The sequence below is a fragment of the Struthio camelus genome, chromosome 1 (assembly GCF_040807025.1).
Source record: "Struthio camelus isolate bStrCam1 chromosome 1, bStrCam1.hap1, whole genome shotgun sequence".
In the NCBI taxonomy this organism is placed as follows: Eukaryota; Metazoa; Chordata; class Aves; order Struthioniformes; family Struthionidae; genus Struthio; species Struthio camelus.
Genome location: NC_090942.1, coordinates 203,802,616 through 203,825,173, shown reverse-complemented (window position 1 = coordinate 203,825,173; position 22,558 = coordinate 203,802,616). Strand labels below are relative to the sequence as shown.

The 22,558-nt window shown below is 37.5% G+C and overlaps 1 protein-coding gene across 5 annotated transcripts in view; it reads left to right on the top strand.

The window, feature by feature from the left end:
- Positions 1-6,275: 6,275 nt before the first annotated feature.
- The window catches only part of IFT88 (intraflagellar transport 88), a 54,599-nt gene continuing 38,316 nt past the window's right edge, over positions 6,276-22,558 (top strand). For 3 of the 5 annotated variants that reach the window (XR_011138698.1, XM_068930265.1, XM_068930266.1), the window contains exons 1-14: positions 6,323-6,433; positions 7,519-7,614; positions 8,211-8,273; positions 8,977-9,033; positions 11,385-11,438; positions 12,512-12,575; positions 12,651-12,720; positions 13,743-13,833; positions 17,461-17,565; positions 18,724-18,830; positions 19,496-19,606; positions 19,707-19,938; positions 21,865-21,935; positions 22,409-22,495. Coding sequence is in view for 4 of the 5 variants with exons in the window: in XM_068930265.1 (XP_068786366.1) it covers positions 7,525-7,614; positions 8,211-8,273; positions 8,977-9,033; positions 11,385-11,438; positions 12,512-12,575; positions 12,651-12,720; positions 13,743-13,833; positions 17,461-17,565; positions 18,724-18,830; positions 19,496-19,606; positions 19,707-19,938; positions 21,865-21,935; positions 22,409-22,495 (1,202 nt within the window). In the remaining variant the exon portion in view is untranslated. Of the gene's footprint in view, positions 6,434-7,518; positions 7,615-8,210; positions 8,274-8,976; positions 9,034-11,384; positions 11,439-12,511; positions 12,576-12,650; positions 12,721-13,742; positions 13,834-17,460; positions 17,566-18,723; positions 18,831-19,491; positions 19,607-19,706; positions 19,939-21,864; positions 21,936-22,408; positions 22,496-22,558 lie in introns of all 5 variants that reach the window. The other 2 variants (XM_068930264.1, XM_068930267.1) reach the window with 2 other exon arrangements.

Below are 22,558 nucleotides of genomic sequence, written 5' to 3'. Positions count from 1 at the left end.
CTTTATATCTGAAGTTGTCTTAAGAACTACTAGACTTTCATAGAGAAAACCAATTTTATCCAGACAAATTGATTCAGCAGAGATAAGAACCTAGCTAAGCAGTAGGTAGCAGAGGTGTTGCTACAAGGGTTTGAGAACTAATCGTAATTGTGATAATAGCAGTTACAAGGCCTTTAAGTTCTGTCGGTGAACAAAACAAGGGGTCCATGGTAGCAAAATCTGAACTATTTTATTATCGTCAGTATAGCAGTAGTAACAATGCCACGTGACTCTGCATTTTATTAAAGAGTATGATGGTAGACATATTTCCATACCGTTTCTGATGGCCAGGCACACTAGAGTCCAAACTGCTAATGAAAGAATAGATCAAAAGAAATGGAGAAGAAGAGAGGTTTGCAGGAAGAAGAAAATAGAGAATAATAATTATAAGAATATAAGAATAATAAATAGAGAATTAACTTCTCAGAGGTGTAGGTCAAGGGAAGGAAACATGATTTAAAAAAGGAGAATGAGAGACAGAGACTCACTTCTCCCTCTTCTGCAAGTCCTGCGCAAAGGGCAGAAACCTCAAGCCAGGAGAACTCAAAAAGTTTGTAAGATTCTGGGCTTCATTACAGAAAGAAAAGTAGGGTTTATGGCCCAAGTGGAGCGAATATGCACTCACCAGCCTATTCAGTCTGTCTTCTAAGTCCAACAGCAGTAGGATCTTGACTTGTTTTGTTGGGAGCTGTAAAGTTGAGTCCTCCATGCTTTTGGTCTCAATGTCTATGGAGCGTGCTCCACTACTACACCAGCTGAGGAGGTGACAACTGCTATTGGCTGGGGAGAGGAGGTGGGGTTGCTGGAGGGGAGGAGCAGGGCCATATAAAAGAGTCGTGCAATAAACAAAAGGAAGCTGTTAGCGTTTACTGGGAGCAGCCGGAAGGTGGAACTCGAAGGAGCTGTGAATGTGTGGCCCCTTGCAGAAAATAAAGGAATTGCACATTTCTAAAATACAAAGTGTTCTTACCCAAGCTGTTGGCATGGGATGAAAACAGGCATAGTTCACCTTTGTTAAGTATTAGACTGGTTTAATATGTTACTTGCCCACCAGAGCAATCCAAAAGTACTTTTCAGCTGTAATAGGCTATGGTTTATGTTGCCGCTATTATGTTAATAGTTCAGAAAACATAATGGGCTCAAATGTGGTAATATTTAATTCAATAACTTTTGTTTTTATTTTGTAGAATTATAGCTAATGTTATAGCTAGCAATTATATTAAAACTATGCTGCAATTACAGCTATAATTTGACCTAGAAGTTTGTGCAGTTAAATTAGCTAGTCATTCACAGTGCAAATGATCTGATGAAAATATTACCAATATTGCTAAAAATGGTGATTCCCAAAGAAACTCTCTGCAGGAATTAAAAAGTACATGCTGATAAAATAGATATTACAAAAATTATACACAAATATGATTTAGCAATAGATGGAATTACATATTTTAATATTTAAAATGCATGTTAACGAGATAGAGTTCCCCGCTGTAAATGTCTTTTAAACCCACACTACAGCATGTGTTATTCATAATGTGATTCTTCCAGTCGTTTGTTTACAAATTGTACATAATTGATTTACTTACCTACTTTAATAGAAACTATATTGTGAATTGATGTTTAGAGCAGGATTATACTGAGTATTTTTCTCTCTTTAGCGCTATTTTGAAATAGCTATTTTTAAAAACTTTCAACATAACCCTGTAAAATACTTTTATCTAATTTAATTCCTTATTAAGAGCCTGACCTTGAAAATATTCTGATCCTTGTACTTACCTTTGCATGAGGAGTAGCTCTATAAACCTTATTTTCTAATTTTAATTCTCTTAATTTATACATGCTCAGAATTCCCAATTGTAAAATTGATTTTTAAATCTCCCACAAGAAACTAAAGTCTTTATTAACCTATTGCTTCTGTGTTAGGAAACTAAAATGTACTATAGGGAAAGAGATTTTTTTTTAACAGCACAGAAATAATGAGCCAATATATAAGCATTCTAATACCCATGCTGATCATACTTTTGATAACAGAGGAACGTAACATGCAATAGTTCTCTGTTAGTGTTGATGAAATAAATGAGCCCAGAGTAACTAGATTGTCTCATAAATCAATCACCAGAATACTAACCAGTCAAAGTTTGGATTTACAAGTATAAGAAGAGCTTGATTTGAAGCTTTATTTTTTTTAAAATTTAATTGTCGTTAATTTAATTAGCGTTAACTTCAATTACCATTAAAGTCTTCTAAATTTTCAGTTAAAACAAAAAAAATTGAAACATTAAGTTTTAGAAAGGCTTTAATTTTAATCATATTCTTCATTTTTCTTTTAACGGTATATTGACCTGATCCATTCATTTCAAGAGGAATACTGTTAAATGCAGCTTTGCTGCTCTTGGAAGGTAAGCTAGCTGAAGTGGCTTTGCATGACACTGCAAAACTTCTGAACGTTTTGTTAGTCCAGAATTCAATACTAGAAAATTACTCACTTTCTAAAGTTTTCAATGGGAGCATTATTTTTTAAATCCAGACCATTTCCTAAAAACACATTAGGGCCTGACTAGCAAAACAGTTAAACTGAAAGAGCAAGGGTAAGGTACGCACTAGCAGTGATTATGACAAGCAGACTGTGGCCAGTAACTCTGAACCCAAATTATTAGCTGCTGGAACAGTTTTAGTCCTTACTTGCAATGTTACTGCTACAAAAAGATACCCACTCACCGTGCTTTTAAAGGCAAGGAAATGTCTACTGTTTAAAGAATATAGTTTCAGGGTCTCTTTAAACTGCCATAAATTTTCGCTGAAGAAACTAGATCAAGGACTTGACAGCTTGAAAGATAACGGGACAAAAATCCAATCGAATCCTCAGTTTGTTTCAGTTGCACAAACAGCTAACTTGATGCAAGGCAGAGGACAGACCCAGGGCAGGAATGAAGATCAGAAAGGTGAGAAAAGAGTGGGACAACCTCACTTAGTGATAGTGCTCACTTACTGTAACTTAAAGTGAGTAGGAATTTATACCATATAACTTTGCTTAGGCTATTTACTACTTCGCGGCAGTTTTGCATTCCAGGCTGTAGTCAGGATTTAGCCAAAGCCAGTGAAGTCAATTATATCATTTGGGTTTTTCCTTGTAGCATGATCTCATTAGAACATCTCTTAAATCAGGTCTAGTGAGAAAGGTCCAGTGTTGGCACAGAAGATCCTAATATTTCTGGGTCCTATGTTAAATCTTTATGCATTTATGTCTATTTATTCTATAATTCATAGGACATAAAACCGTTTGTAGATTGATACAGCTTTTAGAAGCATAGGAAAGGCCTGTTGGGACTCAAAGATGTTGTGAGGACTTCAGAAGCAGTACATAGACTGCAGGGCCTAATGAGGTGGACCAAGGAGGATTTGCAAGCTCCTGGCCCCAGGTGCGCACTAGGGCAATGTGGGCTACATGTGGCTGTGCCAGGGCCTGGAATCAACTGTCTATGCTATTAAATTGTTAAAATAGCCCCATCACAGTGTTAGATAATTATCATTCTCCTAAACAATTTCCAGTATGGTTTGGGATTCACAGCGGCCAGGGACCATTTCCTATAGCTGCTTTCAATGTGTCCACCCTATTTTGGAGGGGTAGGGAGTTTGATAATATGGCAATATGGTTGGGTTCCACTTGTGTCCTGCCACTCTTTCATGTACAAGGATAAATATAGATGCACTGACTCCTTAACATGGCCCCCTTCCCTCCAGTGCCCCAAATAATTGAATCGAAACATCACAACATGCTGGGCACCAGTATACCCAAGTTCTGGATATAGACAAGTGGCTCTTGCCACATTATGTATCTACTGCTCAGTTTGAATGTGTCTGAGGACAAACAGGTAATCTACAAGCCATAGTCTCAAATTTAAACGAGGAGCCACAGGTAGAAAAGGGAGACTGAACATGAATATATATGTTTTTTATGCTGAAGTTCATCATTTACGACAGGTTAGTCTCCTTAAAAATTCTCCCAGCTAAAGTCTGTTACTCTGCAAAATACTTGTTCTGCAAAAACTCCAGGTAAAAAATGTGTATGTCCAAAAGTGTCAGGTCTAGAGTTTCTGTGTGAAAGTGGTTCATGCATGGAACCTGAACAAGTTAATGCAAGAAGTGATAAAGTGTTAATACACTTTTGTTTTCTTTGTTTCTCTTGTTGGGAGCTGAAGTAGAAATACATTTCACTTATATCTTCTGTGCCTTATCTCTTATGAAAGGAATTGGAGGCTGCAAGAAGGTGAGTTCTGAGGTTGCATAACACTCACAAAACCTGATCATACAGAGGGTATTCTGACTGACCACTGCGTAGTGGCCTTATATCTTTCTTAGGCTATTAGCATAAGGCAGGGGTTCAGGTTACAGTCGGGCTCAAAGTTTTTTTATCTCTCAAAAATAATACAGAGTTCAGAGATCTCTCCTCTGTTCTCTCTGTTTTCCATTTATGGAAACAGCTATGGATCGCTACTTTCCCCAGAGTGTAATGATTTACTAATCAGCTGGAGAACCTGTCAGGTTCTCCATAACAGCCAACCAAGAGAAAGCAGTGAAAATAGTAGAAGAAATGAATCATCTTTTTTTCTTTGAAGACTTTACGAGCTTTAATTTTTTATTCAGTTTCAGAGATTATGGCAGATAGAAATCTTTATTCACTTTTTTAATTGGGACTTTTAGATCTGAGAGCAGATTTCTCACTTTATCTGAACACTGGTCTCCGAGACTCCACAACATCCGATGAGTCCTACGATGACTGTGGTGGAAGTCCGCCACCCATAGGTGTAGGCTGCAGGCTGAAAAAACATACGTTCCAGTGGAGCCCCATTGTACTCCAAAGGACACATAGTAGTCTGGAGCTAGAGAGAAGCACTTGCAAATGTCTAAAATGCCAGTATGGTGATGAGAGACGCGGAAGTATAAGACACCTGTGTGCGTCTCATTCATAGAGCAGGAGGTTTGGCAGCCGTTCAGGAAGCCGTTTACTTTACCATAGTGCTTTTCTCTTGCAAATAGCAAGTCTGTAGCATAAAATACCAGTTCTCACCACAGAACGATAGTAGGTTGGCTGTACTCTTGGGAAGACACAAAGAAATTTAAACTAGATGTAAGGATAAAACAATTGTTTTGGAAAGAGGAAGAGGGCAGATAAAAATAGGCAGCTAGGGTAAAAAGCTGATGAGAGGTTTTCAAGACCAGACTGGATAAAGCCCTGAGCAGTCTGGTCTGACCTCACAGCTGACCCTGCTTTGAAGTGCAGGTCGGACGAGAGACTTCCTGAGGTCCATCCCAACATGAATTATGCTAGGATCCTATAATCCTAACTTATGGAGGAGTCTAGATTTCTTTTGCCCGTTCTGTTGAATTTCAAATGCTCTCTGCTTAATGTTTCAAAAACATTAAGTCATTAATCCTAATAATCTGCCTTTTAGAGTAGATAAATATTATCCATATCTCTCAGATGGGTTTTTTTTTGCAGACACAGAATAGCAATGTCTAGCAGACAACTAAATTTGTTTGCATTTATTTTACTATTTATTGTTTTCCTTATCCCATGGACTACAGGTAGGCAGCCAGACAAGACTGCCGTCCTCTGCAGTGGTTTTCCATTCCTCTTCTGAAAGATGAGGAAAGCACAGGGAGAAGCAACTGTTGTTCATGCTTACATGGCGTGACGTGTTTTTGAATCCGTAGCACACAAGCTGCCCTTTTGGAAACATGCGTAACCTAACTCAGGAAATAGAGCTATTCACAAAATCAAGGGTATGCATACATGTTTGTGGGATCAGGTCAGAGTAAGTCCTAGAATGATCAAAAAGAAATCAAACTTAGTTCATATTTAGCTCTAGCTCAGCGTTCTGCACTGATTCATTTGAAAAAATCTGTCCCAAAGAGTTTAGCAGCAGTTATTTCCTGTCTGAAAGGTGGTCAGGGGGATTTCTGGGTTTGTGCCAGTTGCTCCCTTCAGTTGGGCTTTTGGGAGGGCAGAATTTTGTGGCTGTTTCATTTCAGCAACTGGGTGAGGGTTGGCTTTTTTTAACCCCAGGACTAAGCACGCCCCGGCAGAGGCAGAAGCCGCTCGGCGCTGAAGAGGCCCTGACAGGAAGCCGGCGGCGCGGGCTGACCCGCGGCCTCCCTTTCCCGCCGAGCTTTCCCGGACGGCAGCGACGCCCACGCGAGGGCAAAGGCGTCGGGGGCTGCTCTGCGTATGCGCCATCGCGGTGCGCACGCTCGACAGCAGCCGAGTGCTCGTATCTTAGCAACCAGCCGCGGTGCATTAGGGGATCGTGGTGGCTGGTATCTCCCTTGTCAACGCCGGCCGAGAGCGGGCGGCCTCCGCTGCGAGCGGCCGCGCCGCGCCGCGGAAGGGCAGCCGGTAGGCGACCGGCGAGCTAGGCCGCGGGCGGAGAGTGCGGCGGGGCACGGCGGAGGGCGGGCTGGTGTGGCAGCGTTGGTCCCCGGAGCTTCTTCGCCGGGGCGCGGCGATCCTGCGGCGTCGTTCCGCGCTGGGCGCTTGGGGCGGCTGGGCCCTCCCTCCGCCGTCCGCTGCCGCGGGCCCTGGCCGCGGGAACGCGCGAAGAGGAGCGATGCCGCCCTGCGCCGCGGGGGCGCCGCGCATGGCCCGGAGGGAGGCCCAGGGGTTGCGTGCTGCTGCTCGAGAGGAGCTGGCCCTCAGCGGGATGTGCGGCACTCTGGCTCGGGATCACTGTAGAGTGCCTGTGTTTCATACTACAAATGGAATCAAAAATTGTCACCTTCTTAAGTTCTTATGAAAGTAGGTAGCCAGGCAGAGAGACCTTAATAGTTCCTTCAGTGAGGAAAAGGCTGCAATGTAAACACAACCCTTAGTAGATGTCCGAAGTACCTCTGAAGAACGATATTGACAACTAGACTTCTTTAATTACAGTTTTTAAAAAGCTGGTTAAACTGAAATGACAGAATTGTGTGAAGAATTCTGCATACAGAGATTAGTTGCAGCCATGTTGGTATAAGGACACAGGTGAAGGAAGATGTGGAGCTGGAAGTGATATCTTTCATTAGACTACTATGGTTTGGTCTAATTAAAAGAAATAGCAAAACTCACAATTTGCTCAAAGCTGAATTATCTGAGAATGTAAAAGTACCATTATGAATACTATAATTACTTGTAGTGATCATTGGCATTTAATGATAAGATGAGTATGTCCGTTTAAAACTGCTGTTAAAATTTTGTCGTGACAATGGTGTAAGTGCTTGACAACCTGATTCTATTGGATGGTGCCCCTTAATATCATTGCTTTTTCAATAGAACCCTTTTTTTGGAATATATATATATATTTTTAATATCAAGGACAGCAGATATAAACCAAAATTAAATTGGAGCTTTTGAATTTGTAAACCTTGTTCCTGTCTATATTTTACATTTTTAAGGCATACATAATAATGCTCAGATAACATTTGGGTTGTTTAATGTTTTCACAGATAAAAATGATGCGAAATGTGCACCTGGCTCCAGAGGCAGATGAAGATGATCTTTATTCTGGATACAATGATTATAATCCCACTTTTGACACAGAGGTAAAAGTATTTGCTGTTTCCCACCTTCCCTTTGAATAGGATTAGTTTTTAATTTCAAGATAAGAATATGTAGGTACACTTATGTGCAAGTGTACTGCTGCTTTGAAGTCTGTTTTTCTTCATTTAGCAAGAAATACTAAATGGAGTGGAGTCCCTCTCCCCTCAGGTCTCTGTACGATCAATAATGCGTCTGGGATGATGTCTTAATATATTGGCATGACATGGATATTAATGTCAGTTAAAATTTAAAAACAGTGCTAATAATAAGCTTATGGACAGGAAAAAAAGTTCTACGCATGCTAAATTTTATCACTTAAGCTCTTCTTCATCATAGGATGTTACTGCTTTTCAGGGGATAATAAGTTTTTTACATTTCTCCCTAAAATGTAAAATATCAAAAGAGATAGGGCAAATAATGTAATCGTTACCTATTTGCAATACAACCTATCATTCAGTTGTATGCAGGTGAAGTATTTTTGAAGAATGATTATCTTTTACCTATCTGTTTTCAATAGTCCTAATAATTTGGAAATGTGGCTTTGAGTGCTGTGCTTTATGGGGTTAGAGGGTTGTTCTTTTTCTTTTTCTTTTTTCAGGATTTAGAAAATGATATAGCTTTTCAACAGGCAGTGAGAACAAGTCATGGTAGAAGACCCCCTGTAAGTATATTTTTAAATATGTCCAAATAGCACAGAAGTTCTCTGGAGCCCTAGCTCTATTTTTGGCTCTGATACACTTTTTTTTTTTTTTCCTGGTCTATTGCTAACATGAAGATACAAGCTTCAGTTATATGAAAAATAAGTAAAAATTAGCAGAGCACCGCTTCCATTATGCTCTGGAGTTAGGCTAGCAAGGAATTTTGTTTGGAAAAGTATGTTCTTGTTTGAGGAAATGAGTTAAAGGCTTGTTAAAGAGCAAAACGAGGTTCTGGAAGGACTTTCTGTTTAATATTCTATTCACAGAGGTGCTAGTCTTGATAGGTAACCTTAATGATAAGAAACTATAAAGTCTCATTCACAAAAACAGTTGTTCTGATTATTTTTCCTCCATTTCCACACAATTTACATTTATTTGCTTGCATTAGTTTTGCTGTGACTTAAATTTTACATAATTTTTCTAAAGAAATATAAAGTTAGCATGTGCACTGTGCTTGGAATATATGTTTTTTGTCTAAAGAAGAGCTGAAACTATTCTGATTAATGTTATTTATTCACAGAACAACGTGGTTCTACAGTGATATTCCTTTCTGTAACAATTTTTTAAGCACAATTATTTCTATGAATTCACTTCATAATTATTAGTCTTTTTATGTTGTCCGTTACACATGTGATTGCTTACTATTTTTTTTTTTTCTTCACCCAGATGACAGCCAAAATTCCTGGTACATCAGCTGCAAGACCTGTAGCTACTGCATTTGGGGTAAGTTTTTGTTCGCTGTTACAGATATTCTTAATGACAGTGAGGTGTTTGCCTTAAATATGAGCGCCGTTTAGTCCTTTGCATAAAATGATCTCCTTTTATCTTGGCATCTTCCTCCAGTGAGTTACATTTCTTGTTACTTTTGTAAGTGCACAACTCTTTACTTGGTCAAGGCATGGCTACTGATGTTTTTTCTCCCAAAGCATACCATGAATGAACTTCTCTGCTGTGTAGGGCTGTAGATTTCAAAATATTAAACCTGATTTTCTTGCATAGGGAATTGGATGGATTCTTCATTAGTTCTTGGGAAAGTCTTCTGAATGTTAAGGTGAAATTAAATCTTAAAAAAATGTGAATTTTCAAATCACCTCTAATTTAATTAGCAAAAGTTTGTTATGTTCCGTGGCATACTTAGCCAATATTGTAACGCTTAAATAACTAATATCTGGCCTGGTTGCGTAGCAGAGATTATGCACTAGTGCCAGATCTGCTCTCTTATCCCTTATCTGAATAATTTTTGAACCTGTTAGCTTGTCTCAGTCAAATCTGATAGAAAGTCAGTGCTTTTCAAGCACTGTCAATTTTCTGCAAATGTTGATAAATAGAGAAAGGAGAGAGATTTTTATCAACATCCTAGAAAATAAGACTACAGTATGAGCTTAACATATTTTAGACAGGCAAGAATGTACACTGGACTTCTTGGTTCTACTGCTTGTAGAACCATGTCTTCATGTATTCTTCTTACACAGTCTAGATGATATTAGTGTCACTGCAGTTTTTTCCTAAATCTAATGTTCTGCACCTTTGAAATAAGTTTACCGATATGAAATTATTTCACAGTACAATAAAATGTTCTGTAAGGAATTTTTTCCTATTGGTTACTTCTAATCCATTCAGTTGCTGGTTTTGTTCCATTACTTCTTTACAGGATTTATTACTTTAGATATCTCTTATGCAAGTTACCTGAGGAACAATTTCAAAAAGACGCAAATTCCCTTACAAGTCATTGAAGTGCAACCTTTATCCTGGACCTTCACTTGCCTGCTCTGGATAGATTCCTTATGAGACTGTGTTTTTTCCTAGCTGTTGTATCCGCAGATATTTAGCGCAGTACCAAGCTTTGAGGGGAGAAGGTAATTTATTGAAAGAGGAGTGCCCAGGAAGGCACTCCTAAGGATAATAAAATACACATATTTATTTTTGTTAGTGCTTAGTTAAATCAGGAATGTGCTCTTGTCCAGCAAATCCGCCAATTGTCCCCACTTGATATACTTAAGTTCGCAACAGAGCAATCTTGGAGCGTAAGAATTAGATCCTTTTGAATGAACCTAAACCAAATGATCCTTTTCAGAAAGAGAATTACTGCGCTCCATCTACTAATGGGGCAGTCTGCAGGACTGCCCAAGAGCTAGAAACCCCCAAAGCATTGTCCAGTCCTCAGCAGTACCTGTTTCACTCTGCAGATTTGTTTCTTCTGTGCTACATTAACAACAACGTAGGTGCAGCTTTAGCAGGATAAAGCTAGAACCGTTCATGATATGTGGTGAATAGTACATAAAATATAGGCATCGGGTGGGAATTAGAGGCTACATTTTTCATGGCCCAAAAGTGCTTTGCCAGTCTGTGTTGCATGTTTGTAGCAACCATTAGTGTTTGCAGCGGAAGATTTGGCACATTTATTCCTTTGTGTTTTTAACAGTGATATTGAAGAACACTGTGTTTAGTGTATCTGCTCATGGAGAAGATATCCATTGGCATTTGCAGAGCATTTTCTTATTTATTGTAAAATAAAATCTGCAGGAAAGCATGACTTGCAGCACTGAATTTGCCCTTGTAATTCACAGTTAGGTGCAAACCACTTCATTTCATTTATAATGAGAATAATTAGATTTTTGGATGGCCTCTATTAAAGATAGATGAATCATGTTTTTTAATCCTGTATTAGCTGTACTCAGCTAATACTTACATGTCTTTTCTGCATGTCATTTACTTGTTTTGGATATTTTAAATAATAATTCTATCATTTCAAAGTAAACTATTAAAATTTAATACTTTATGTAATTTAATAATGAAAAGTACTGCTGGCTTAGATCTTACAAAAAGCTTACAGACAAAAATGACATAAAAATATCTGCATCAAAATAGCATTTGTGAATTTGTGTTAACCAAAGTGCCTGAAAAATTAAAAAAATACAGAACACACCTATACTGAATATCTATAATAATGGCAATTCTGCTGTGAACTTCTGTGATCATAAGATTGGCCCTTAAAGCTCAATTGTGAAAAGGCTTACAAGCGTCTAATGCTTTGTGAGTGCTGATTTTAATTGAGTTACTTTTTGTTTTGGTAGTCAAAGGTGACATTAACTTCATCTATGGGAAGACCGATGACAGGAGCTATACAGGTGAAAGTTTTAATATTTATATTTTATCTGGGCTCAGAATGGTGAAATTTTCTGACAGATTTGGGGATTTTTAATACAAATATTTAAAAATAATTGAAATGAAAATACAAGTGATTATTGTATTTTAATTTGTACTTTTTTCAAAAATATTATCGTTAGAAAACGTGAGGGATTTTTTCTGTGAATATTTTATTTGAGCACAGGGTTGGAGGTAGCGCTGCTGAAATGCTTCTTAACGTCTGTTGAGATGCAATGAATAACTCTCCTTTAAAATAGGAAGAGAGTTAGATTCTGTTTTCTAATATACTTACACTTTAGTAAGAATCTGCTGCAATGTAGCAAAGATTTTACCCCCCCAGCCCCGCCCCAACATATTGGCTTAATGACAAATACGTCTATTACCGCTGTTTATTCCTCTGTATCAGCCCAGATGGGAGTCAGGGTTGTGTAATAAGCTGGCATAGTGAGGTGTCAGATACTGTTGTGTTGGGAGGAATCATCTGGTAATAAGAACAATATTGCAGCTTATTTGTGCCACTTTTGGCTTAGGTATGGTAAACCATTCTGCTCCATAATTTCGTATGATTCTTACACTTTATTGTCCATAAAAAGAAAAAACAAAAAACTAAAAATCTGATTTCTGAAACAGTGAGGCAGACAATAAGCTGGAGCACACTGCAGATCTCAAGACCAACCATTCCTAATAAGAATTTTCTAAAAATGAGAGAAAAGTGCAAAATATACATTAACGTTATTTGAAACGAAGCACAGTAACAATTATGTTTGCCTGCAGAAAAAACAAGTTTGGAATTAAGTGTTCTAAATGCATATAAGATTTACACAAAGAAATAACTATTCCTTTATATCAGTTATAGCTGTATAACGAGGTCTGCTATTTTGTAAACAGTTATGATATGTACAATATTTGAGAAAGATACTGGTCAATTTATTGAGGTGGTAACAACGTTTTTCTTTGTATTTAAAGGTTTTGTAATATGTAACTGATGCCTTTACTGCTCACTATCTGTCCTTTTAGGAACTTTCTTTTAATGTTCCTTTCCTTTTTCTTTAAGGATGGGTTTGCTCGACCAATGACTGCGGTTCATGCTGCAGGTTACACTAAGGCATCTATGAGAGGTACGATTTGTAGAAAATGTCAGCTGCCATAGGAAGATACTGTTTTACAATTTTCAGGACTCTGTTATTTTGCAGGTTCTTTATTTGATCCTCTTGGACAAGCCAAGGGTCCTGCTCCTCCTCTGGAAATGAAAAATCAAGACAGGTATATAGATATATTTTTGTTTTGTTCAGTTTTACGTTACGTGATTTCAAAGTTTTAAGAGCAAGAAAAAACAATGAAGAGTAGAGTTTAATAACATCCAGGCAGTTGTGAAGCCTTGAGGGGCCAAACTATTTTTGTAGGATAGGGCCACAGACGTTTATGCACACGATTAGCTGACTCCCCAGAGTGGTTGCATTGATTTTGTGGAAGATCTGATTTCGGTGACTTCCAGTTCTGACTATAGCCCAGCAGTCTGAATGCAGTTATTGCTACACAAATGCTGTGTTATAGAACAGGATTATGGAAGAGTACTTGACAGTCAAGAAACACCATGATTCATGCAGCTCTATGGAAGGGACTTTAAGGAATTTGCCTGCTGTTTCTCCTTGTTCATTGACTGACCTTAGCACCTTCCTAAAAAGTAAAACTGAGGTTGTGAAAGTTTTGCAGGGTAGTGTAAACGTTGGGCGTTGACTGAGAAGAGGTCCTCAAACTTTTTTGAAAAGTTATATTCCTCAAATTAAAGAGGAATAGGGAATGCCACTGAAATGAATCGTTATTTAACTGAGGGAAAAAAACTGGATGAATAATAACTTTTAATTAAAATCTACATATGCGAGCTATATTTTGAAGTTATCCATGCAAGTTAAGTTTCTGTTAATTACTTTTTAAATAATATTTTATTTCACTGGGTGTTTGACTTGAAAGTTTCACCATCCCATCTATTCATTCTGTCATTGCTTCTCTTCAACAAATTGAGTCTCTGAAATGCGCATGTCTTGTCTTTTTCTCATAAGAGTATGTTCTCTTAAGTCTCTGTTCTTACAGTGTGAATATATCTTTGCAGAGTCTTCTGTGTATAGTTCTGCATTATATTTCCTTTGAAAGGAAAGCTAATTAGTTACCCTATGTTGTGATGTATTACATTACCCTGTTAGTTTTATTAAGACCAGCCTGCAAAAAAACATGTTGTTTGCAGTTACTAGTGTAAATCAATCTTTCTATTGTTACTTTTGTTTTAGTCCAGAAGAGAAGATTAGGCAGCTAGAAAAAAAAGTGAACGAACTTGTTGAAGAAAGCTGCATTGCCAACAGCTGTGGAGATTTGAAATTGGTAATTTTTCTGCATTTCATTTTTCTTTTGATATTGTCATGGGAAACACAATTTGCATAGATAGATACTTCAAACTGACCCGTCACTGAAACATTTCAAACTGTTGAAGTCATTTTTAAGTTTAACTTTATGACCTGTCTTCTAATCCAGTCATGGCTTGTATTGCCAACAAAAGGTAGGAATTGTATTTCTTGTGTATGTATTTGTCAGGATTTCAGTATTATAAAGACTCTTTTCCCATATTTCCCTTTGCCTCTTCAGATGGGTCTAATCCATTAGTCATACTGGCACAGATTGAAATGAAGCCAGTCTAACCTATGGAGTGGGGGAACTCTTCTTTAATATCAGGCTTATAACTGGCATCTTTGATGCATTTGATCATCAAACATGTAAGAATCTTGCCTGAGTTCCATTCTTTTGATATTGCTCAAGGCTTCTCAGTAATGTCATTTTCAGCCAGTACTGGTACTCAGCACCAGATGCGATCTCACTCAAGCCTCTTCCACAACAGCCTTCCTTGTTTTGGGCTGTTTGGCGCTGTAGCGTATGGAAGCCATTTATTATATTGTTTCTCATTCACCGTAAGGGTCTGGCATCTAGATGAACTATTTCATCTTCCTTCAGTTCTTCAGACAAGGGCACCTTCCAAGCTAAGCAAACCTTGTAAGTGCAAACACTGGTATCCTTCATAAGGCAGTGGCAATGATGCACATCAGCCTTGGGTTGCTGTGCATCAAAATAGCCTCTAATTCTTCTTCCTTCTTAGGACCGGGCTGATGTTTTTGTCCCCATGTAATTTGGGCTGGCCAGCCTCAGTTCCTAAACTACTGGAAGCAGAGCAGGGCCAATTGTTAGGACTGAAATATATTGGGTTCCTGGGAACGCAGGCTTCCTTTGTGCCCATCTCTTGCCCTCTCAAGGTGTCACCATATCATTCAATAGGAGGGAAAAAATGGTAAGCTGAAGCTATTAGAGATGTCATTTGCAGCTCAGGCATCTAAGCCAGAAAACTTTTGAGATAGGAGAGCATTCGGAGAAGGTATCGCTACAGTGCAAGAATAGGAAAGGCATGTTGCCTGAGCATCTGCTGCTCTTTACGGTCAGACACAGGCACTGGTCTTTTGGTCTGATTAGCTTCTCATGTTCCTCTGAGAAGGCCAAATTTCAAGAATTGTTTCATGACAAGGATTGCAAATGGTCTGGAAAGAGCCTTCGTACAAGTTGGGCAAACGACACTTTGTCCATTGTACACAGTGTCTTTATCTACGAGTTAAACAATACTTGAGCCCAGGTTTGTGAATTGTTAACGTGGTTACTGACACAGTTCTGGCCAATGTCAACTAGCACTTTGCAAAGTAGTTCCTAGATGTGGTTGAAGGTTGGTATGCCTAAGGAACTATTCCAGGAGGCAATTTAGATATGGTTGTCCTGTTATGAAGGATGCGAGAGCTGTGTTGTGGTAGTGGGTAATGGCTAAATACTAGGCTGTAACCTGTTTTATTTACATCTAGTATAGGTATAATTAATGAGTTCAAGCGTCAAGATTTAGAACTCATTCAATTTTCAATTAATTGGAGCAGCCTTGCCCTCCAGGACAGTGAGGGCTCTCTTACCTTGAGACAGGTTTCATGGAGGACTTTTAATATTCATCTGGTGCCCTCCACACACAGTGAAGGCCTGCTTAGCTCTTTCACGCTAGCTGTTTTCATGTGCCTATGTGATGCCTCTTATGAGACTACATGCGTAATGCTTACAGTCTTATCTGTATTTGGTGCATTCCTTAAGAAGTAACCTTCTATTTATGTGTATCAGGTGAAACATTCTGCAGGTGAGACAGTCTATGCTGTGGTGGCAGGATCTGCTGTTCATTTGCAGGGAAATACCCAGAATTTTGTTAAGAAGCATACTGGTGCAAATTTTTTCCCCTTTCTCTAAGGTTTGAAATTAGTGCATCAAGAATTCAGTTTCCCTGTCAGTGATTCATCTCTTGAGTAGCGTCAGCATTCTCACATACGGAATAGGACACTTACCCTGTCAAACTATGCCTGAACAATCCCAGGTGTCTTGAGGGGACTCTCAGGACTGGTAAAATCCTGTATCTTTTTGGTTGGTACTTAAAAGAACTGTTGTATCTACTGCTTTTGAGACAGAAGCTGTCTCAGATGTTGGGATGCGTTCTTGTTTCTCTGGCCAAAAAGCATAGTGTGTGCCTTTCTTCAGTTTGCATAATCTCAGTGATTCTGACCAAATTAAGACTGGATGGAACATTGATCATCTTGATTTCGGTAGTCTAGCCTAGACAGTCATGGTATCAGGATGATCTTCTGCTGTCTGTGGACTCTATTCTTGGGATCTTGGGAATTTTTATTCTTGGGCCTACTAGGGCAACAATCTGAAATCCTAGTCTATCCCAATCATAATCTGTCCATTGAATTTTGGATTATCTGCTGAGCTAATAGCTGGATATCTCCTTTAGAAAGATGGATTTCACTTAATATATCCTAGCCTAGCAGTCCATAGGGTAGGGAGTTTGCTTTTTGGGAAATTAACGAGAACATTCCTAACAATGAAAGTCTCAGTCCCAAAGTTGAACTTAAATCTGGTGTTTAAACTGAAGGGTGGACCCATTCAGTCTGCTAATGATCCTCTCATGTTGCACTTCTGTAATAAAATGTTTTTTTTTTCTGATGCTGATAGATTTTAGCTATTTATTATGTTATTTTAGGATAAGATATCTTTGCAGACCTATCCTAACTTATTTCTGATATAATATCTGAATTTCACCTTGACCAAGCGATGAGCAAACCTATTTGGTTCATTTTTTCTGAGCCTCATATCTACATGGCTGAGAACACTTTTTTTTTTTTTTCCTCAGTGTCAAAGGGTTTTCATTTTAATGTACAATGGACCAGACCCTTCTGAGGTCTAGGCTGTTTGTGTTAATCTGACAAATCCAACAGAATATCTTTTTTCCTGCAAAAGACGTTGAAGTTGTTAATGCATTATCTAAAAAAACTGCCAAATTGGAGTTGTCTTAGTCCTTATGACAGGAGACTCAAGATGTATCTTGAGAAATACTTCCATTCCTGTTAGCTGCTGAATGGCCATCTGGAATGGTAGCCATTTCTTTTTGACCTATTTTCCCCTTGCAGCTCATCCAGGGCCAATATGGCACTTACAGATCTGTAGCATTACTTGCAGGAAGGATCTTGATTCCAACTAGCAGAGATTATGGTTGCATAGAATCATAATTTTGGAGTTGCTCATATTGTGCGTGCCACCTCCCCTTATTTATTTATTTGTTTTTGACTTTTGTATGCTCTAAGATAACACAGGCAGGATAATCCTCTTACGGTCATAACTGATCATGACATTATATGTATATGTATGTACACCGTGACTGCTCTAAAATTGTACAGCTAAGCAAACTAGACAGCTATATGTCTGTTTATTGCTAATGAATATCTTTCTGTGGGTTACAGTATTACTTTCTAGGCCTTGTATACAGTCTGTGCATCTGAAGAAAATGAACACGAGTATATTATTTTTATACTTGTTTTGAATGTCTTATTGTGGTCTTGGGTTAGTGAGGTCCAAGGTGTCGCTAAATTATAGTATTTTTTTAAGGCGCTCGAAAAAGCAAAAGAGGCTGGAAGAAAGGAAAGAGTATTGGTGAGACAACGTGAACAAATTGCTACTCCAGAAAGCATCAACTTAGATCTCACTTACACAGTAAGTGCTTAAAAATCTCAATGAGTGAGGTGTACTGGTAGCAAGCCTCCTAAAGACATTTCAGCGTGTTTGCTGAGTGCACATGTAATAGTCGCCAAAAAAAAAAAAAGTAATAGGAATGACTTCTTGAAGTTAAAAATTTAGGATTGGAAAGATCCATTTATATCATATCTCCTCTATATCTCTCAGTAAGTGATGAAGAATGCCGTGAACATCCAATACAGCTACCTACTCGTGTCAAAAGATGCCTATCGGAGTATCAGAATGTAACAAATGTAAAGCCCATAACTGAAAGATAAGAGTTTAGAAAATAGAATGTGCCAACAGAAGAAAACAGGAGAGATCAGATATTGCCTTTATTTTGAACCATAAAGTGACAGAGAATACATTGGATGGAATAGAGAATACATTGTGTGGAATAGGATATATTATTCCCAAATCCTGAATTTTAAAGCGAGTATCTAGATTTACATTCTAATCTTCAAATTAGTACTAGGCTTTGGAAAAAAAAAAAAAGATGCAACATAAAATGTCCCTAAATATTTTGGTTTAAAGTTGTACTCCAGGTAGTGCTGTAGAGAAAATATGTAACAATGAATATATCAACTGAGGCTGAGCTAGTAACTTATTTGAAGGCAAAGTTCACAGTAAAGGTGGGGAAAACTTTGGAGATACCTTACCTGATCCCAACAGAGCTTGTTTTGAAACAGCAGTTTGGAAAAATTCTCTCTTCATCAACTCATCAACCACAGATAATAGGACTGTTTTCCACATGTTGGGAATAATAAAGTACACACAATTTCTGAGTACTGTATGAATGTTTTTAATAACTGTTGCATTGTAACGTTGTCTTTATATAGGTCTAAGATGCAAGAACTGTGCTGAATTTTCTTTGCCAGTTGTAGGGCTCACTAAGCCTGACTTTTAATGGTAGTTATTTAAGTACAAAAGTAAAAGGATTAGCTAGAATAAGTAGATTTGGAACTTGTTTTCTGTTTCAATATACAAAAACAAAGCACCGTTAAAAGTATTTCTTTTATCAGTTTTAAGTTTTCCAACTTTAAATAAAATTGATTTGAAATTATCTATTAGAAATTCAATTTTATTACTCTTAAGAGAACGTTATTTTCTTGTACCTGTAATTTTTTTTTTCTACAGGTGCTGTTCAATTTGGCCAGTCAGTATGCTGCTAATGAAATGTATGCTGAAGCACTGAATACATATCAAGTTATAGTGAAAAATAAGATGTTCAGCAACGGAGGTAGGTTACAGTCCAAAATGAATTAAAATTGATAGTCAGGCATTCGTAATTGGGACTTCATGTGCATGGTGCTGACTCAGAGATCTCTGCTCCATCAGAGAGGATAGAAGATACTTACAATGTTTGACATTGTATAACTTAACATGGTTTGACTCTCCAAGTAATTTAAGAAGTTTTTTCTTTCCGTAAGCTAAGCATAAATCCAAATACATCATTTTCCCATGCAGTCAACACTGTTATCAGCTCTAATACTAATTTTTATTTTTTGACTCATCTTTCCCCTTCTGAAAGTTTGTGGGTTTTTTTAATGTTTTGGACATTTTTGAGACTCCTACAGGGCCCTCTTCTCACAGCTGCTTCTTTGCAGCTGCCTTCTTAGAGAGCACCATAAAAAAAATCTCTATCTCATCCCTAAATTCCTAACCAAAACTAGTTATATGCCTTATGTTGATAGTTCTTTTCTAAGTTTCTTTACTACTTTATCTCCATCTGGGTGAAAGTTGACAAGAGGCTATTCTGTGCAGCACTTCTTTAAAAGACTAGTGTTACCCTGTAATAGAGACAAGCATATTAAAAAGTTGCTCTGCTCTGTCACTTCAAAACAAAGTTTAAAAATTCTGTAACTATACTTTGAAAGACCATAACTCACTGACTTCTTGTGATAGGTAGACTGAAGGTGAACATGGGAAATATATATTTAAAGCAAAGGAACTATTCCAAAGCTATCAAATTCTACCGTATGGCTCTAGACCAGATTCCTAGTGTCCACAAAGAGATGAGGTGAGCTTATCCTTGTAGGCATGGTTCTGAAATACAAGTTTTGGATCCAGTATGTTTTTCATAGTTAAAAATATAACCTAATGCTGATTTCTTTACTTAGGATTAAAATAATGCAAAATATTGGAGTTGCGTTTATTAAAACTGGTCAATACCGTGATGCCATTTCTTCATTTGAACATACAATGAGCATGTCCCCAAACCTGAAGGCGGGCTTCAACTTGGTCTTGTGTTGTTTTGCTGTTGGAGACGGTGAACAAATGAAAAAAGCCTTCCAAAAACTGATTGCAGTTCCCTTGGAGGTGGATTATGATGACAAATACATTTCACCAAATGTAAGTTTGATCAAAACAAACTGCATTTATATTGTAGACGGGGAGAAAGGGAGAGGGACGTTGAATGCTTGGACTACACAGCATGCATGTAAGTTGAGGTACCTGATAGAATGTTTTTGTCATCACAAGCTTAGTGTGGTAGTACTTCTCAGAAATGATTCAAATAATGTTAAGAATATCCTAAACTTCTTTTTCTCAAAAGGTATTGTTTATGTAAATCTGCATCACATGACAATAAAGATTTTATTGAAATTCCTCTGGGCTACCTTGCATAGCTGCCTCATTGCCTTAAATGTTTTATTTATGTAACATTTATATAAAGTATTTATAAGATAAAGTAAAAGGGGCAAAGCAATGAGTGAATTATGCAAGTTATCTCAAATGAGTGCTAAAAAAAACCCCTTTAATACTGTAGCATACTTTTTTAAAAAATAGTGAAATCTGCAGAAGTTTGTTTTCGTTTGATTTATTGGAATTTGTTGGAAGCTGGACTTCCTTTGTACCATGAACCAGCAGCTCATGATGTTAAAGACGGGGGAGAGGGAGTAAAGAATAGATTTAGGGTGCCTCTCAGAAAGGTATTCTATAGAAAATCAAGGCATATCGTTTCTATTCTCTTAGCAGTCTTTTTTTCCAGTGATGCAACGCTTCCATTTTCAGTCTTAAAGATCAGTGATAGAATTGGACTTCCAACAATTTACGATTTAAGGGTAGCTATTACGTCCTAGCATAAGTTAATAAAGGTTAATATATGAAACTTTTCTTTATATATATTTGTGTTAGAGATATATATATACATGCATATATAATATATATATATATATATGTATAAAAATAAAAGTAGGGAGAGAATATATGTGAGATCATATATAAATATACTTGAAAAGTTAAATATATGAGAAATATGAGAATTTTTATAACTTCTCTTTATTTACCTCAGTTATTTTATATAAGAAATTAAAATTTATTTTTATACAGCAATGATTGAAGAAACCCTTTTTGAAGCAAATTGATTTAGGGCAGAAATCCTTTTTTTCATCTGAAAGTGTTTGATATTAATCCTGAAGCTTGACTGAGGAGCAGAAGACAAATGAAGTGGTTAAGAGTGGATATTGAAGTCATTTCTCTCATAGAGAGATCCGGATCACTATATGAGCTGGCCACAGAGAAATAATACATATTTCGGTTTTGCCAAGAATAATACCAGCACACTTAGAAATAAAAATGCAAATTATGGTCACAGATATGTGACCTTCTTTTTGAAAAATGACTCTGAAAACCCTGCAGGAATTAATAGTGGCTAATTGGTTGGACAAGAACTCCAATTGTGATGCTAAGGCCAAAAAAGTTGATGTGATAGTTGAATGAATAAAGGCAAGGGTACACAGTATACCTATATTAGTTCTTTTAGATACGATATGTGGGATAAACCACAACAAGATGATTGTATGAGTTATTGTAATTAAAGGATAGCAAAAGTCCTCATCTGCTAACACAACTGCAGTTCAGCAAGTACATAAGCACACTCTCATTTTTGAACATGTGAGTGCTCTCATGAGTGATTCATAGGTTTCTTAATCTTATTTGGCAATCTGATAGAACTACATATTAGTTATAGATACATGTCAGTTATTAGATATAACTGACATTAACTACGTATTAACTACCAGTTAACAACCATTATGTCAGATATGACCCCATTCATGAACAGAAAAACTGGATGAAAGTACTTGTAATATGAAATTTTAGATTTTATAGTTAGAATTAGCACTGCTATAAAATGAAGCTTTTTGAAATATGGAAGTAAATAACTGCTAATAAAGACTATGTAATTTGCATCAATTTCTGCTTACAGTCATATTGTCCATAAAAATAATTAAAACACATGTATGCTGGCATAACTGCAGTTGTTTTGTTTCCCTCCAGGATGATCCACATACAAATCTACTGATCGAAGCCATAAAAAATGACAGTTTAAGACAAATAGAACGTGAGAGGTAACACTGGAATCTGTCCTTTTTTTGACTGTGGTGCCATGGATTTTAGTCCCTGAAAGCATTACCAATCTTCTCTTGTGTTCATGATTCTTGTTATAAAAGTGTCCTCATAATTCTTAGGAAAGAACTCTGTTGGAAGAACCAGTTGGATCACTGGATTTAGTATCCTGCAGCTGCAAGCAACCATAACATAGAGGTTTAATCCAGAAGGATAAATAGAACATCTGCTCTATGTGCTATAGGTTGCACTGCTTAAAACTTGCAGCTTTGGGAGTTTTTAAAATGCAACTACACTGTGCAGTGAAAAGAAAACAGGGGAAACAGTCTCAGGATAGAGGGGCAGTGGCAGTAGCTGGGCACTGGTTAAACCGAATTCTCAAATTGTTCCCTGAGTGCAGACGGGTATGAGAAAAAGATTTGATGTTTTTCGCATGTATGTTTTTGAAATGGTAATTTTTTTGTTTTGTTTTAAGGAAATCCATGGCAGAGGAATATATCATGACAGCTGCTAAACTCATTGCACCAGTAATTGAAACATCTTTTGCTGTGGGCTATGACTGGTAAGAGTCAAATATATACATATAGTCTAAACTGTACCTCAGTCTCTGTTGTGGGTTATGAGA